The 17,962-nt window shown below is 31.8% G+C and overlaps 1 protein-coding gene across 1 annotated transcript in view; it reads left to right on the plus strand.

Moving 5' to 3' along the window:
* Window positions 1-523: 523 nt before the first annotated feature.
* The window catches only part of LOC146528470 (Y+L amino acid transporter 2), a 28,356-nt gene continuing 10,917 nt past the window's right edge, over window positions 524-17,962 (plus strand). The window contains exons 1-3 of the mRNA XM_085203627.1: window positions 524-662; window positions 7,108-7,354; window positions 15,005-15,148. Coding sequence (XP_085059753.1) covers window positions 661-662; window positions 7,108-7,354; window positions 15,005-15,148 — 393 coding nt within the window. The 5' untranslated portion in view covers window positions 524-660. The remainder of the gene's footprint in view (window positions 663-7,107; window positions 7,355-15,004; window positions 15,149-17,962) is intronic.

A 17,962-nucleotide genomic window follows, 5' to 3' on the forward strand; every position in this document is an offset into this window, starting at 1 on the left:
TACCATCCCAATGTTAAGAATACTTTGTTTGTTTCTATTAATTACTTTCTCCAGGAATGTATAAGAGACTCTACCTAATATTTTTGAAAACAAAAACATTGAAATTTGCTATTATAAAAATGAGTCGTGGCGTTGAACGTGTGAATGTAAAATCGACTGGTTGTGGGTTCGATGCCCACTCGAAGAAATCAAATATTTATTTAAATGTATATTTTCATTTCTTCGCTCTGGTGTCGAGGGAAAGCGCGGCGTTGAGTTTCACCATTCAACACGCAATGCCTCCAGAATTCAGCGTAAAGGGGGGAACGGAGTGTCTTGACATCAGGTTCCCTCTGCCTACGTTGCTGTTTAAATATAATATTGTAATGTTGTTTAAAAAAAGATTTGGATTTACAAACGTCCATCTGGGGCACAAAGCAAAAAAAAAAAGCACCAAACGTCATACAACCCCTTGCCACCCCAACGTTCAATACGTAGTTGTATCTCTATTACTCTCGATTCTCGAACACATTCCCCCATCTCACTTCAATTTGGCGCACGGCAGTCTCGCGATCCCACTTGGCGGGCTTAGTCGTTTTATAGCGAAAAAACGCGGGAAAATTGTGTTTTGTTATATTATATTTTAATTAATAGTGAAAATATTATATAAATAAAAAAATAATGTAAGTAATTTATTATGATTATTAATTCAATATATATATTTTTAACTACTTATTTTTATAAACGTAATATTTGTTCTATATTAAAATGTACTGGTAAGTTAGATGTATTTTTATTAAATAAAATAGTATGTAAATTATTATATCAATTGGTAATAAATTACTTTATGATTATAGTAAAAGTAAGAAATTAATAAACAGCTTTCGAAACAGCGCGACCGCTCGTTTCAATTACGTCACGTTATTTATACCAAATACTAATATGCAAAATGTAGTAAACATTTTAATGAAATCTATTTTTAAATATTGCTATAAAATAATTACAATATTTAAATGTCTTTATTGATATTTTATGCCAAGCAAAATTTGTCGCTGAATGGCCGCATTTTTATGAGATAGACCGCAACGTGTTATCAAAAGAAAGTTTGAAGCATATTAATTAGTATATAATTTGAATTATTCATAAAATAACGCCTTATTTTTTAATAATTTTACAACAAATTTATGAATAAAAAAAAACAATGCAGTCTATATTTAGATATAATATGTTGTTTTAAATAATACTGACTCTATTATCTAATTACTGTGAAATTAACTGGAGTTAAATTATTTTTAGAAAGAACTTAATTTGAACTTAGCCATATTAACTTTAAATGCTTTCTTTGAGGCATTTTACGTTTAAATATTTTTAAATTACATTAATTATCTCACCGGTGCTGTGTTCTGAGAAAAGTTCAGATTGTAAAAAGCTGGCATTCAAGTTTAACGGAGTAAGAAAAGAATACGGACGACATGACGCAACAGCCGGTATAACTTTACAAACGTGTGACGTCAAAGAAAAATGCCGCTAATCGATATTAATGTAATATTTATTAGTAATCTGTATAAAAATAGATAAAAAATAATAAGTAAAAAAAGTTAAAGATATATGTATATAGATATTGAAGTGATTAAATGTTTTTAGTTATCTTTATTTATTGAATTTCTATAAAAAACACGATATTTAGTAAAAACATTTTTAAAATAATTTGATAATATTATTATTTTTTTTAATTTTGTTTTTTTGAGATTTTTTTTATGAAAACAATATATTGATTAATATAAATAGATTTTTCCATTAAAACTAATAATTACGTAATATTTAATCTCTATATCCTATTATTACTAAATATTCTATGTAATTTGTGCCTTTAAAAGCATTTTTCTTATTTCGCGGCTAAGCCAGCTTGAGCGGCACTCTGCCCACGTGGTATCGATCTGTTCCCGGAGTCTGTGTTCCGCCTACACAAAATACGTATTTAAATTTAATGTTAGGGTGAAAATTACGCACTGTAATGTAATATCTGTTATATGTTGAAATAATTTCTTTAAATTATATAGCACACTTAAAATTGGTCATAATTATTTGATAATGGATATAGTAAAAAAAAGAAATGGTTTAATTTACTTATAGTACAATATTTTTCATTTTAAGTTTAAATTTGATAGTCCGAAAAAGTGATGAGCCCTATATTTCTCATTTGCTAATGAAGTCTTTTAATTAGTGAAGTTATTAGTATTTTTTTTTAAAGATTGAAATATAAACGATTATCCCGCATATAGTAGGAGAGACATTGCGTATTAAGTGACAATAGAACATTTACCTGAAAAATATAAAATGAAATATAAAAATTAGTGAATATTTATTTCGCATTCAATTCCAACGCAATTTTCAAGTAAATATTCTGTAATTATAAAATAGTTATAATAATTCTTATCTAACAATAAATTAATTTAAATAGGCCATGCAGTTTCCATAACAAATATTTACTTATAAGTATTTTAGATAATCAGTTATCATAAACGAGGTGTCATCGATCGTCCGTGCACGAGAGCCGGGATGACCTCTGACCTGAAACACATCCAATTCCCTCATGACCTTTGGCTATCGGTGTTTAGATTATTTCATCTATGTAGAAGATCTTAATAGACAAAAGAATAATACACTGTTTTGTTATTTAGAATGGCAAAAAATGTTATTTAAGCAATGTCTAATTTGGTAGGCAGAGGGAACCTAGTGCCTCTACTGCTTTTGCCTCAACATTAGAGCGAATAAATGGAATATAAATTGAAATAAATATTTAATTTCCTCGAGTGGGGATCGAACCCACAACCAATCGGTTTTACAGTCACACTTTGTGCTCCTGCGCCACGACTGGCCTTAACATTTCTTTAGCTTCGTACATCCTGCATTTATTGCGGGTAGATTGAAGAAACCTAGTGCTAAGACCTTTCGTTCGAAACTTTTCTATAATTTGGAAGACAGGTAATAGTAAAGTAAAGTAATATCTTGAAACGTATCAGTTAATTAATCGTAACTGTGTGGGGCAAAGTAGGGGAAAAGTGAGGGAACCTGACACTGTGTTTTATCATTCTCTTGGATATTGAACTCGGAACTCAATTTTTCAAGTAAATAAAAAGTTTATATTTAATGTATTTGTACAATAGCCCAATTTTTAATAATTATCAGAATCACCGAGTTGCGGTTTAGGTAGATAATTAATCACGCGATCACGATTATCACGCTAAATAAATCATCTATGACAAGATTTGATAACAAAAACTATTTCATTCGCAGCTTCATGCATAGCGGAGTATTCGGCTGCAAGGAGGGAGGGCTTCCCACTTTCTGGTCAATTTCACTTCGCCTACCGGAGTAGTAAAATACAAAAAAAAAATTAAATATAACCATTTCCCCGAGTTGGGACAGAACCTAAAACCGTCGCCCTTTCAGCCATACTCCTCTCTGCTACTTACACTGCGCTACGATAGTCTGAACTATTACATTACAACCATTTAAGCTCGAAGTGTATAATGTAATATATAATGTAATACTTATATAAATTTCGTTAGAAATATATTATTATTTAGTTGTGGATTGTTAGAAAATGATTAATACATGCGTAAAGTTAATAAAAAATATTACATCTAGTTAAGGGTGATCCTAACGACACCTGTTCTCATACAAAAGTTCATAGAGCTATTAATATTTAATATACTGTTATATTTAATCATAAATACACCATGTTTATATTCATTATTTGCGATACTACTCATTTCTGTGTCATAAATTATAGAAATATAGATAACTAAGTTATGAAATGATTTCCTTATAGTGAATGACATAATGTAGATATTAAATCATTCGAGGCCGTGGTGGCGCAGTGCCATAGTTCCCACTCGGGGGAATGAATTTTGATTCATTATTATTTTTATTTCTTCATTCTGGTAATAAGGCAAAGCGCGACGTTTAGTTCCGCCGCCCCTCAACATGCAATGTCTCATAAATTCAATAAATAGGAAACGGATTGTCTTAAGATCGAGATCCTGTCGTAACTTCGTGCAAATTGTGAATTAGAAATAGTAAGATGGGTACTACTACTACATAAAATGGGTAATTAAAAAAATAAGGTGGTTGTGGGTTCGATCCCCCACTCGAGAAAGAGACATATTTATTAACGTTTATATTTCCATTTCTTCTGGTGTCGAGGCAAAGCGCGGCGTTGAGGTCTGCCCCTCAACACACAATGCCTCCAAAATTCGGCAGAAAATGGGAGACGGAATGCATTAACACTAGGTTCCTTCTACTTACCCTGGTGTACGCGGGATACAGCGTGTAGCTATAAAAAAAATAAGTGAAATACACAATTTGTTGGAAAAGTAACTATACATTCAAAGAGTTATCAATAAAACCTTGACCTAAATACTCCTACGATGCTATCCCCAAATCAAGTACACACATTTACCATATCGTTAACATGTTAGCTTGTCCTTTCCCCCTAGGGCGGTGTACGAGTATGTACATTGTACACACCATTAAACTATAAGAACATAGATATATACAAACAAATAATACTGGACGTACGTACGTAGGGACATCCAAATATTATTATTTCCTAATAGGTATTATTTAAAATAATTTCACAATAAAATAATTAGGACCGGCGCGATGGTTGTAAAATAAAAAATAATTTAATTTATTTTCTCTGGTTAGTTCCGCAACGTGACACGCATATTTTCGAATTTAGGCGAAAATAGCAAGGACACTAGGCAGAGAAAACCTAGTGCAGAGAAAAAGAAGCTGAAAAAAATAAAAAATGCAACGCCCCCACCATGCCGATTCCGCAATATATATGAAGACTAAATGAAACAAAACAAAAGAAAATATAACAAAGATAAAAGATTACTTAACAATCTTTAAGAAAGTACACTAAAATAGCCTTGCCCTATGAATACGTCGTAGCACTGCTACGGCCTCAGTAGTGGTTGCGTAGCATAATAGCGAAATCAGATTAGGAATAGTAAAGGGCTTCCATTATACACCCGAAAAGTATATACAGAGAAAAAGTATTTGAATTGTAGTATATTTTTTTTATACAAATGTTGCCAGTCGCTGGACATATATTGTTGCTAGCAAAATAAATAAATAACTTATTTTTCAGTTTTTATATCCATATAATGTTAGAGGTAGTGTATTACTAATAATAACAGTATTTTCTTATAAATTATCATAGTTATTATTAATCGATTAATTTATGTGGCCCATTATTGTTCAAGTTTGCTTTGTACTTATCATTAATTAGTTTCTTTATGTGCGAAGATAAAGAAGGCATTGATGAATAAGTAAAGAATCTAAATAATAAGAATCTATATAATAATATGCTTAAAATTATTATCAGTCACTATTATATTTTTATTAAAAAGCGACTGTTTTTATCCAAGTACATCACAATTATGTTATATGGTGGGTTGTGAATAGTCACTCTGTTTTTCATTTAACGTCTACGTTGACTTTACTTTATAAATTTGATTTGCAAATATACCTTTTTATAATACTTTTCGTATAAATTTAAATGGTACGTCCTTCCGTTCTTAAACTTGTCTTGCCTTTTTAAAGTTACTTTAATCGTGTCTAAAAATAAAGTGATTGTAAAAATTCTTGTGTACATATTACATCGTCCAAAATTAAACTTTGGAATGACGTCAATACATTTTTTTATTAATGAATTAGTTGTCAACTTCATAATTTTTATTATTTTAAACTAAAAAAACTTCAAAGAAAATCTCATCACATTTTTTCAATAAATGGACTGATTTTTACTAAATTATTATTATACCTAACTTTAAACAAATACTGTTCAGCTGTTTCCCAACAAAAACATGATCGTCTTGTTATACAGAACTCTTTGTAAAGGTAAACCTATTTAAATCTCAGACCATTGAATAAGGAGTTCCCAGATGTTCAATAACTTCAAAAGAACCTTTATAGAAACGTGATTGTAAAGCAGGGGTCACTCAAGGACGCACACGGGGGTCCCTATTTTTCAATCTTTACACTTTTGGAAGTTTAAATTTATTTGTGCGGAAACTGGGAAAGGAATCAAGGAAAGTTCTCATTACCTTACTATAAAGGATAAAGCTTGAAGTTGAGGAAAAAAAAACATTTGAATAAACAAATTCTATTTTTGGTGCTAATGTAAACTAATTAATATATTACTTTTATTATGTTTACTTATCACGTTCACCTTATCGTTTTAAGTGTGATACATATTTCTGAACTTTACACATTGTTTTACACTGAGATTGTCTTCCACCAGTTACGCTGAACATGTCCCACGTTCTTTTTTTAAGTAGTAGTTCTCTAATAAACTAAGTAAGTAACAGAAGATATCATCTTAATCCATTACTTCTTTGTCTCTTCCAATCTGTAAAGTACTTCGTGAAATGTAGGCATGTATAATACTGTTTCTACCGCAATATCACAAATCATGAATAACAGGAACACAGTTAAAGGTTAGGTTGTATGTAAATAAAAACAAAATATTTATTTTAATTTCTTATCAGGCGTCAGAGGTCGTGTGATAACACGCGTGTACATCTGTTTCTGGTTTAGTTCACTGTACTTTAGAGTTAGCACTGATTTGGATGGTGACTAAACTTTGTTTAAACTTCACCGGCTTGTCCCGCATAGCATTTTTTTTAAAGCTTTACGCTATTTCTTGCATATAGCGAGTAGGAAGAGGGAATCTAGAAAACTAGTGTTGAAACTATTTAATGAATTTTAAAACCCTGTAATTTTAATATATTATTCTATTTCTATATTTATTATTTATCTTCGTTATAATCTTTCTTGTGATAACAAATTTTATGACGACCCTCTTTCTACTCAATCTACTCAGGTCCGGGATAGTTAACGTGTTATGAAGAAGGCTTAAAGCTCTGGCAGAGAAGACAGAGAAGCATCAAAACTAATAAAAAACAACCTAATAGAGTGATTTTGTATTAATATAAATTGCAACCGCTAAATTCTGTTAACGACATCATTGATGACTACAATTATTATAACTAAGAATAATTAAAAGATGCGTAATAATAATAAAAAATGTTAAATAATTTAAATTTGTTTCAGGTCACCCAAAAAAGCGCCTGAAGAGGATTGCAATCCTGAAACTCTTAAATCTGACACAGAACAACCAGAGGAGAACAAAGATGGCGGAGCTTTGGAAGCTAAGATGTCACTTCTTAATGGTATCACAGTTATAGTGGGTTCGATTATTGGCAGTGGCATCTTTGTTTCGCCTACTGGTGTACTCAAGTATACAGGATCTGTGAACGCTAGTCTTATAGTATGGGTAGCTTCGGGAGTTTTCAGTATGGTAAGTTATATTTATATTTTATACCAGCTTTTAAATACGGCTCCGTTTTGTAATGAAAATAATTAAAACTAAATCGTGTGTTACTTATATGCTAATATAACACACGATTTAGATCATCTCAAGATCGATCTCAGATTTGAGAGTGGTTTATAAATACGGGCTTAAGTGCCCAAGTAACTCTGCAGGTACAATGGGTTACGTCGAAATACCTAACGTGATGTAATGGCCTGAAGCCTTCCTCCATAACTAAATTATTCAGTGGAAAAAAATATGTTCAATTAGAATTATAGTTCCTGAGATGATCACGTTTAATAAAACGTACTATTACACTTTATAATATTACTATAGACTACTTTGATTAAATTAACAACATTTTATTTATATAATATTTTTTTTAATAAAATTTTAACTTAATCTTTTTACTAAAATATAAATAATACTGTTCAATTTAAAATGACCTTATAGACTGAACTCGATAAAAAGTTTATCCGAAGATTTAACAAAATTTAATCAAAAACTTCTTAAGAAAGACGTCATCGTGACGCAGTTTGAAAATGCCTCTATATACACATACATAGTACATAGTATGTCTAAATAGTTGCTGGTTCGATTCTTATTTATAAGAAAATATTGATTGAGTTAATATAAATATTGCACCTTCTAACTAAACAAAGCGCGGTGTTAATATGCGTAATTCATCAGAGTAACTAATATTATGTTACGTATAGACTAGTACAGATGATGTATGTAAAAAATTAACAACAGCTTTTCCTGCATAATAAGATAGGCGGAGAGAACCTAGTATCAAGACACTTTTCTCCGTTTTCTGTCACTTGTTTAGTGACGGAACTAAGCGCCGTTAAAAGGATTTATTATTGAAAATAAATAAAAAGATAGAAATATAACTTTAATATAAAACGAACGAACTAATCACAGCCAAACAGTAATAATGCTAATTATATATTTACTCCAATATTAATTGAGGAAAAAAGAATTTAAATAAACCGTCTGTGCTAGATTGATTCGTAAAAAAATTTAATCTTCAAGAAATTATTTTCAAGTGAGAAATGGAATTAGTGTTTTTCATCGCTAATGATGCATTAGATTAATCTGAATACGTAAAATTATCTGTGATTTGCTCAATTATAAAAAAAACTAGTTTTATTTAGAGTCATATCTGTGCTAAATTATTTATTGTATATAATAATAGTTATTCCTTCCTTTTTATAGCCATATAGCAGAGGGAACCTGGTAACTTAGTGTTTAGACACTCCGCTCCTCACGCTCCTCACAATTTTCGAGACATTGCGTGCTTAGTGGCGTGATTCAATGCTGCTAAAATGCTGCAAAAATTAAAAAAAAAACTGTTTTATTATTTGGATAAAATATATTTTTTTATCTTTACGTATATCAAAATGTAATCATTATTTGTGTAACTGTTAAAAACTAATATTAAATATTCCAGATTAGTTAAATCAGCTTATTAAATAAATCTTAATTATATAGAGTTTTTTATTATATTATTATAATATAGATCGTGCCAGGTCATGGCCCGGTGGCCCAATCACTTGCAAAAATTCACAATATTGGCATACGGCCTTCAACAGCGTCAGATTTCGCTATACATTAGTTCACATTCACTTATAATATATAGGTAGCTACCGTTTTTATTATGTAAAGGAAAATGTCAAAGCTAACGGTATAAGGTTATATTAAGTATACTTAATTAGTTTTTTTTAGTCTTGTCTTACTGACATTTATAGACTTGAACGTAGCGGGACTTGAAAGGGAGGAACGGAGTGTTTTAATGGTAAACGACACTGTTTCCCATTAAGATACTCCGTTCTCTTTGTCTACCCTGCTATGTGCGAGATACTCGTACAGTGTGACAAAAACAAAATAAAAAAATATATTCTCTCCAGTGTGGCTCGAACCTACAACCATTGAGGCATATCCCTATTGCATTTCTTTTAAATAATATACATGTAGATATTTTGCCTATATGATTTAGGAATAATATGAAATATGAAATAAATAATTTTCAATCTATAACAAAGTAGGTCCTCGCATCTGTTCTTAATATCAAACTATAATTATGATAACAATCACTCATGGCATACTTTTCACTTTTTGCGTACAGTTTTTATTTCTAGCATTTCTTAGTTGCAATCAAATAATTCTAAAGTAATTACATATTAGTATTAAACTGATATTTTAGTGAAATTGTATAAGTATGATTTGATAAGAAAGCGCGACGTTGGTTTCCGCAACGCAAAATTCAATAGGTATTTCTATTAAATTAGGTTAAAAGTGGAGAATGTAGAGAGGAGTGACACGACATAACACTAAGGTTGCCTCTGTATATGCTGCTAAAATCGGTAAATATGCGAATCCGTTAATCATCACGCTGTTTCTCCCATATAGGCAGGGTTGGCAGAGGGAACCTTTTCGTAACTTTCCACCACCCTAACACCCAGGAATGTTTATAACTATAATATATACCTTAATCTACCTAAGGTTAACCTTCAGATTTACTAAATTTCTAAATAGGCAGTAAGTTAAGAAGTAATATGCACATTTTTTCTGATAATGACCTCGTTTAACGTAACTGTCACAACTGACACGACAGCCCACAATGTTAAGAATTTCGATTGGCGGCCATCGAGGTCTAGTGCAAGGCTCGTGAATGTTTAAAACCTTACTTAGCAACATTGCAAACTGTATGTGATTTAAAAATAACTATTGTTACATCATTCTTATTATTTATTAATTAAATTGGCATGTATTTTATATAAGGTCATTTATGCGACTTAACTGTAAATGGTCGTGGATTCAAAGCTTACTTGAGGGAAGTTTACATTATTTAAATTATTAGAGGTCCTCGTGGCGCATGAGCGTAAGGGTGCGAATGTAACGCCTAGGTTGTTGCTTCGTTCCCCACTGGGAATGAATGGGCGAATGAATTATTTATTAATATTTTCATTTCTCTACTCTGGCACCAATAAATATATAAAAAGGCTTGAATAAAGGAGGATAATCTATAACCTTATATTTATTTAACTATAATAAACCATTTATTAATAATAATAATTAATAAATAATTTAGTTGACCGTGAAAATAAAACAGTTATAAGGCCAGGTCTCAATAATCACAACCGGTTAAAATTATGCTATTGAATGAATGAGTAGTGCTTGTTGGTAACTACTAGCTACTATAATTTACTATTCTGGTTTATCCGTCACCGTAGTGCAGATTGAATGCCATAAGTGTAGGTTCGAATGCCTCTATAAGTAAATAAATATTTTTATAAAGGCTATCGTTTGACATGATCTGATTGTAAATACTATAGTTCAGCCAAGATAAAGCACGGCGTTAAGTTCCGCCACACAACAGCAACGTTTCAAATTTCCGCGGAGAACGTACCTGCCGTGCTACGTGCTATATACAGCGCGAAATTTTGATAGAGGTAGCAGAGTGTTTTAACCAACTAAATAATATTATAATTTGTTTTAAATGACTGACAAACAACGCACAGCCATAATTACGCGGCGTAGAATTCTAGGCACAGAGCTAGGCACAGAGAGGTGATTTCCCGAAATTCATACGAGAACGGGAAAAATCCGTATTTTTATAGTCCACGACTAGTTTATAATAAGACATAATAATGTAGCTCTTTGCGTAATCGAATTTTAACAAGATTTTTAAGGAAAAAGATAACATATTTATTATTGACGTACAAATAAATAATTACTTACCCGGCATTTTCAAAGTATAAAAAAAAACACTATTAAATCTATGTAATCCTTATTTTCTTATAATGTCTCGAAAAATTGGACGGAAAGTACATTGTCTTAATGAAAACGGAGTGTCTTGACATTACGGTTCCCAGGTTCTGTCTGCCTACCCCGCTGTGTGCGGGATAAGGCGTGAAGCTAAAAAAGTATACCTTTTATGTATGCAAATAATAAAATTAAATTTGGCAATACAAAACGAAGATAATCATTAAATGCGCGTGCGTTTAACTTTGGTATCCAGCAGTCAAAAATAATAACTGTTGAAGGTACTTCTTCTCAGAAACAACCGCATTCCCGACCAGAGGTGGTCGCAAACAAATAAACTAATATTTAATATATTGAAAAGTAATAAGTTCTTATATAAATACTATTTCCTAACATTAATTATTTTGCGCTTTTTTTTTATTCATTCCACATATTATGTAGGTATGTAGGTATAATTTTATGCGTTACGAAAAAAAAGAGAAGATACTTTTATTTTCTATTTTTGAACTTCATTCATTCATATATTTTAGAAATTTTTAGTTTACCAATATAATAAATAAATTGTCCAATAGAAATGGTCATAATTGAAAATGGTATTAGCTTCACTACTATAAAAAGGCACAAATACAAGAAGAACCTAGCGTAAAGGTAAGGCGTTTCCAATTTAGAGGCTAATTTTAGAGACATTGTGAATTGAGTGCCGAGAAAAATCACCACTCTCTCTCTCTCTCTCTCTTGGATTAAAGCAAAAAAATTGTAATTAAAATAAATAAATTCATTCCCAAAAGTGGAAAGAAAGAACAGCCAATGTCGCAATTACTGTTCAAATAAATATAATGACTATTTATTATTATTTATAAAGATTTATACAGTACATTTAAATATCAATCTCATAAATATTTTTTTATATAATATACAGAGATAAATATCTCTGAACAGTCCCATGACACTTCATTAATAGAGGATGAAGGAGAAAAGCCGATTAAATTCAAATAGCCTGAGTTCTTAGAAATTGTTATTAAATTGCTATAGAAGTCCTTAGAGATGCAATCTGGTATTTATTTAATGTGATTGGTATTTAATGTTGAAAGGTATAAATTATGTTTATTGCATTTCTTGCATTACTTACCTTATACCTTCTATAATTGTGTTTTTGTTCACTTTTCTCGTTTCTAGTCATATGTTAGACTAGTTTTTATCCATGGCTTCTCTCGCGTGGCAATTACTTATATTATGATAATTAACAATTATTTTATTTATTAACAATAGGAAACTCTGATAGCAGATACAGTGGGCTATGTCGGAGGGATTGACATGACGTTATTTCTATTATTTACTGTTATTTTCTTCAGTTTTACCCGTTTTTAACATAGTAAGGAAAGGAGTACCTACACCTAGTACTCGTAATAATCGATTTATTTTATAAAATTAACAAACTATCTAAGTATTTGGTTAAATATCTTTAACTAAGTACTGCCATATTTTAAGGGATTCGAACCAACAACTATTGCATGTAATCCATCAGACACGTCCTAGCTGTTATAATTTAAGAAATAATCTTTTTAAAATAAAATAAATCAGCTTCACGCTGCATCCCACACACAGCAGGGTAGGCAGAGGGAACCTGTTAAGACACTCCGTTCCCCACTTTCTGCTGAATTCTGGAAGCATTGGGATTGGGATCGAACACACAAACAGTCAAAATGGCCTAATTTTTTTTATTTTAATATAAAACAAATTAGTATTACAATCTTGTATAATTATGTCCATATATATTTATATATATTTAATCCATATATATTTAACATTTGTTAAAGTTCATTAATATTTATATAATGTGCAATCTGCATTCAATTGTTTTCACACATCGCTTTATCTCAATTTACTTCCATTACAGTGTATTGATAATTGGTGACATAATAACATGATGATAACACGATGAGGCCATCGAGGCACAGTGTCGCTACGTCTGAATGTGAACACGAAGGTATCAATCTCCACATGGTAAAGGGATGAAATATGTCAAATACAATACACCATGAAAATGTAAAAGCTTGTTTTTAAAAAGGGTTTTTTTTCAATAAATATTTTTTTTGGGTCGATTGCAATTTCAAAAAGAAAATTAAGAAACAAAAGATTAGGAACAAATTATTATAGCTATTTCTGTTATATAATACATACCCTGATTGTAGGTACTAATAAATATAAATTGAGAGGGAGTTAAGCTCATTTAAGTATAGCCAGTTTATTCATTCGCAACTCTCCGATTTTTCCAATTTTCGAGACATTGTTGCCGCTCTCTGTCTTGTAATACCAAAGTGAAAAAAATAAAATACTACATTTTTCATAATGAGACCTGCAACGAACCTGCAACGTTAGCGTTAAACGTCAAAACGCTATGCAACTGTGCCACGACGGATTCAATAGACTGGTGTAACTTAGCTGCAAGCTGTCAAGCTGTACATTTTGTTATAGAGTTAAACTATTTATAACTATGTACTTACAACCTATATGTATTGATATTCCTATATCATACAAAGAATCAATCTTTAGCGCTATCGATTTTAGTCGCCAAGGTCAACTCTTCGAAGTGGCTGGTTAGGTTGTTCAGTCATTAGAATTAAGAAATGGGTTAACGAGAGATAGTTTATTAATTATGGTATAAGCTTCTGTTAGTTGTTGAATTTTTTAACCCGACTGTGCCTTTTTTTTATTAGGGTTCCGTACCCAAAGGATAAAACGGTGCCCTATTACTAAGGTTCTCTCGTCCGTCCATCCATCTATCTGTCCGTTGGTCACAACCGTGAACAGTGATAGTTAGACCGTTTGTGTTAAAAATATTTTCATTTCTTAGTTTTTTTTATCAAAAATCTTTATTCTTATATCTTTTACTTACTATTATTTTCTTTTATTTGATTTTTATAGCTATATTACTAAGTTAAATCTTTTACTTGGGGTTTAAACTAGCACCTGGAAATTTTTAGACTCTAAAGCTAATAAAAAGATAATATTTAAATCTTATTTTGTTTAACTTTGCTATCAACATTTTATTAGTCATGTGCTTTTTAATCTATATATAAAGAGACCTCTGACATTGTATCACATGACTATTTTAACTTTGTTATCTATTTACAGAATGTTTTCATGTTTTTTACAAATTACATACTAATTATAATTAATGATCATGATTAATAATTAATATTAATAATGTATATAAAACGTTTTTTGGGCACGATATTGAGTAAAAATATGTGTATCTATATATATAAAATCGAAAGGTCACTCACTCATCACGAAATCTCAGAAATTACATGTACTATGAATGTCAATTTTGCATAGGAGTTACTTATAGGACGTATGAGCTCGCTAAGACGGGAATTTGCAATATTCGACTTCTAAGGGGTTGTTTTGGGGTTGAAAGTGTGTATGAAACTTCGTTACTACAAATGCTAGGAGTCTCAAATTTTGCATGGACGTCACTTATAGGACGGAGGTACATGGAGAAAGAAATTAATAATAACGTAGTTCGTGCAGGCGAAGCCCCGGGCGGGCCGCTAGTAAGATATAAATATAAATATTGCTATATATAGTGCCATAGAAATAAATATTTAAAATATGAACTTACTGGTTTTTTTCTTAATACCTAGAAACCGACAGAGACATCCTTTGGAACAAGCAACAACAATAACCTCACTTTTATCAAATCTCTAATAACTCAGCGCTCAGATTGCCAAAATTTATAGAATTTTCAAGGAGGGAATGATGAACCTGAACTAAAACATACCATTTTCATCTCTTTACATTCTGGGCCCAAAAATGTATGGAATCGTTTCAGTTTCCTTTATTTAATAAATTTCCCATTGCCAACAGGTAGGCGCGTACTGCTACGCGGAGTTGGGGACGATGATACGTCTGAGTGGGGCCGACTACGCCTACATCATGGAGACATTTGGTCCCTTCGCCGCGTTCATACGATTGTGGATCGAGTGTATGATTGTTAGACCGTGTTCGCAGGTTTGTCATTATAAAAAAATATTTTTAAAAAACATGTAGAGGCCAGTCGTGACACAAGAGAACAAGCTGTGCGCGACACGTTGTGGGTTCGATTCCCTTTCGAGGAAATATAATATTTTACAATTTCAGTTCCTTTGGTAACAATGCAAAATACGACTATGAGTTTCGCCAATTAACTCTACAATTCGACGAAAAGTGGAGAACGAAAGTTTTCCCACGTTCCCTCTTCCTTCTTCCTTCCTTTTCCCCACTTTCCGCCGAATTCTCGAGGCATTGCGTGTTGGGGTTGGAACGTAATGTCTCGTTTTGTCTCGTTACCAGAGTGAGGAAATGAAAATAATAAATATTTCAGTCCCCCGAGTGAGATCTGTGCCCTTGCTTCTGGACGGTCTCATTCAGGTATTTTTTACCTTGATTAATATATATATTATTTATTTAAAGAATCTTAAATCTAAAACACTTTGCAAGATAAATCATAATGACGATGACGAGAAAACGCCATTTTAAAGCTATTTACGTCACTTCCTACTTACAGCGTCCATTCAACACGATAAGAGGCGACCATAGGCGCCCTACGTTAGAGTAACCATACATACGTTAAACGCACAAAAAAGTTAACTTAAAATAATGATGAAACTCGAACTGGTTTTCAGATGTAATTAAGCACCTCATTTTACCTTTTGGATTTATATTAATAGTCTGATATCTTAAAAGTTATAATAAAAGTAATTAACGCCGAGTACATTAAAGAAGTTTTGTATCTATGATGATAGATTTTAATTTCAATACATTCAAATTTCATTAAAAAAAAATAATATCGTGAAAAACATGAATTGAGTTCTACGGTTTTTTGCTTATTCCGCAAATTGTTCGCAATTCAGCCTTAACAAAAGTACCTTCAACTCTTCTACAAAAGTTCTGTAAAACGTTCACATTCAACCCACTCTCTTTAATCTATATTATACTTTTTCCCGCTACAATATTGTTTATGGTAACCCTAACACTAACAATGCTGTGCGGTACTAGCATTTTTAAACAAGCTACAATAGAATGACAATATACAAGCTTTTACTATTCTTACTTCAAATATTTTTAGTTTCTTTAGCGAAAAAACCTTTTGAACAGTAGTTCCATGTACTATTTGTATGAAAAATAATTGTTAGAGCCTGGAGGCCAGGAATTCTATTCTCGGTAAAAGTAATTATCTTCTTATGGCTATGTTCTTGATTTATTTTTAGAGTAGACCCCTCTTCGCAGATGTCCTCCGGGAATCGTCATGCTGGCCTCTGCACCTTCAATATCATCAATGCTATGACCTCCTGCTTTCTTTTACCACACTCTCTAGCTTCGCAAATTTTTTTTTTGATTATTTACATATACCTTACTAACTTAGGTAGTCGCACAGAAAGCAGACGTGTAGGTTCCTTAGGGATTGTAGAGCAGTAATTCGTTTCCATTACGGGAAAAACAACACTTGATGTGCACATTCAATGTAAAAATAAAACATACTTGTATATACACACATATTATACACACTCAACAAGCTTTTCCTCCAGGATCCAGTGGAAAGTGGGGAACGGAAATGACTTAATGCGAACGGAGTATCTTAACACTACGTTCCCAGGTTCTCACTGTGTACCCTGTTCTGTGTTCTGTTCTGTTATGGTATGGCGATACAGGTACAGTTCTTTTTATTTATTGAATATACAGTTGAAGCTTATAATAAAATATTATCATAATTTCCCAGCCTGATTTGACAAAGTTCGACTTTTAGTTTAGCTAGTCGATAATCAGAAAGAAATATAGAGGTATTACTATGAATGGGTAAAAAAAAAAGAAAACACTCTCTTTACCCCAAATAATTCTTCTATATATCAAAATCGATAGTATATCAAGGCCAAGAATACCCTACTATTGTGAGCCTATAAAACCTTTGCCCTAGATTTGTATCGAACTCGGATTGTTACGTAAACTGAGTACATAATACGATTATCAGAAACATCTATACATTACGGTATTAGATTTAACAGTCTTAACTGTAACATAAGATATGTTTTACTATTTAATCGATTCAATATATTCGTAGAAATCATCACAAGAGACTTATTAACCTAGTTTTAAGACACTTTGCCCCCCCACTTCCTTCCCGCCTATTTTTCAAGACATTACGTGTTGGGTGGCGGAGTTCAACGCTGAATTTCAATCAGAGCGGGAATTACGGTTCCCACTGTGCTATGATAATCTCCAAATCAAATATCAAATGATTTCAACTTTGACCCAATTCTTTCCATGTCCAGAAAAAGAAATATAGAAGAAAGGATCGTATTCTAAATGAATAAAGATGAAAGTAGCAAAATATCTGATAATAGAGCCTTTAGGAATAATCTTAACCTATTTTTGTTGACGTCCTGCGTAAATGACGAGCGTGGGCAGCAATAAGAATAGATTGCTTGTAAAATACAATATAAGATTACACTGAAATCATGTATTTCGACCTTATTGATATACGATTGTTATATGACAGTTTTTAAGAACAAAAGTTTCTTAAAGTTATTGTATTTTTTTCAGTTTCACGCTTTATCCCGCATGAAATACACTCCGTTCCCCAGTTTCCATTGAATTCTGAAGGCATTGCGTGTTGAATGGCAGAACTTAATGCCGCCCTCTGCCTGGACACCAGAGCAAAGAAATAAAAATATTAAATATTCCTTTCTTACAGTGGTAATCGAACCTACAACCTACAGTCACACGCTCGGGCCCCTGCGTCACGACTGGCCTCAGCTCAATATTACAAAGTTTATTGTCAATTTCCTT

The sequence above is a fragment of the Heliconius melpomene genome, chromosome 19 (genome assembly GCF_056956725.1).
Source record: "Heliconius melpomene rosina isolate 202511_hmr_F chromosome 19, ASM5695672v1, whole genome shotgun sequence".
Taxonomy (NCBI): domain Eukaryota; kingdom Metazoa; phylum Arthropoda; class Insecta; order Lepidoptera; family Nymphalidae; genus Heliconius; species Heliconius melpomene.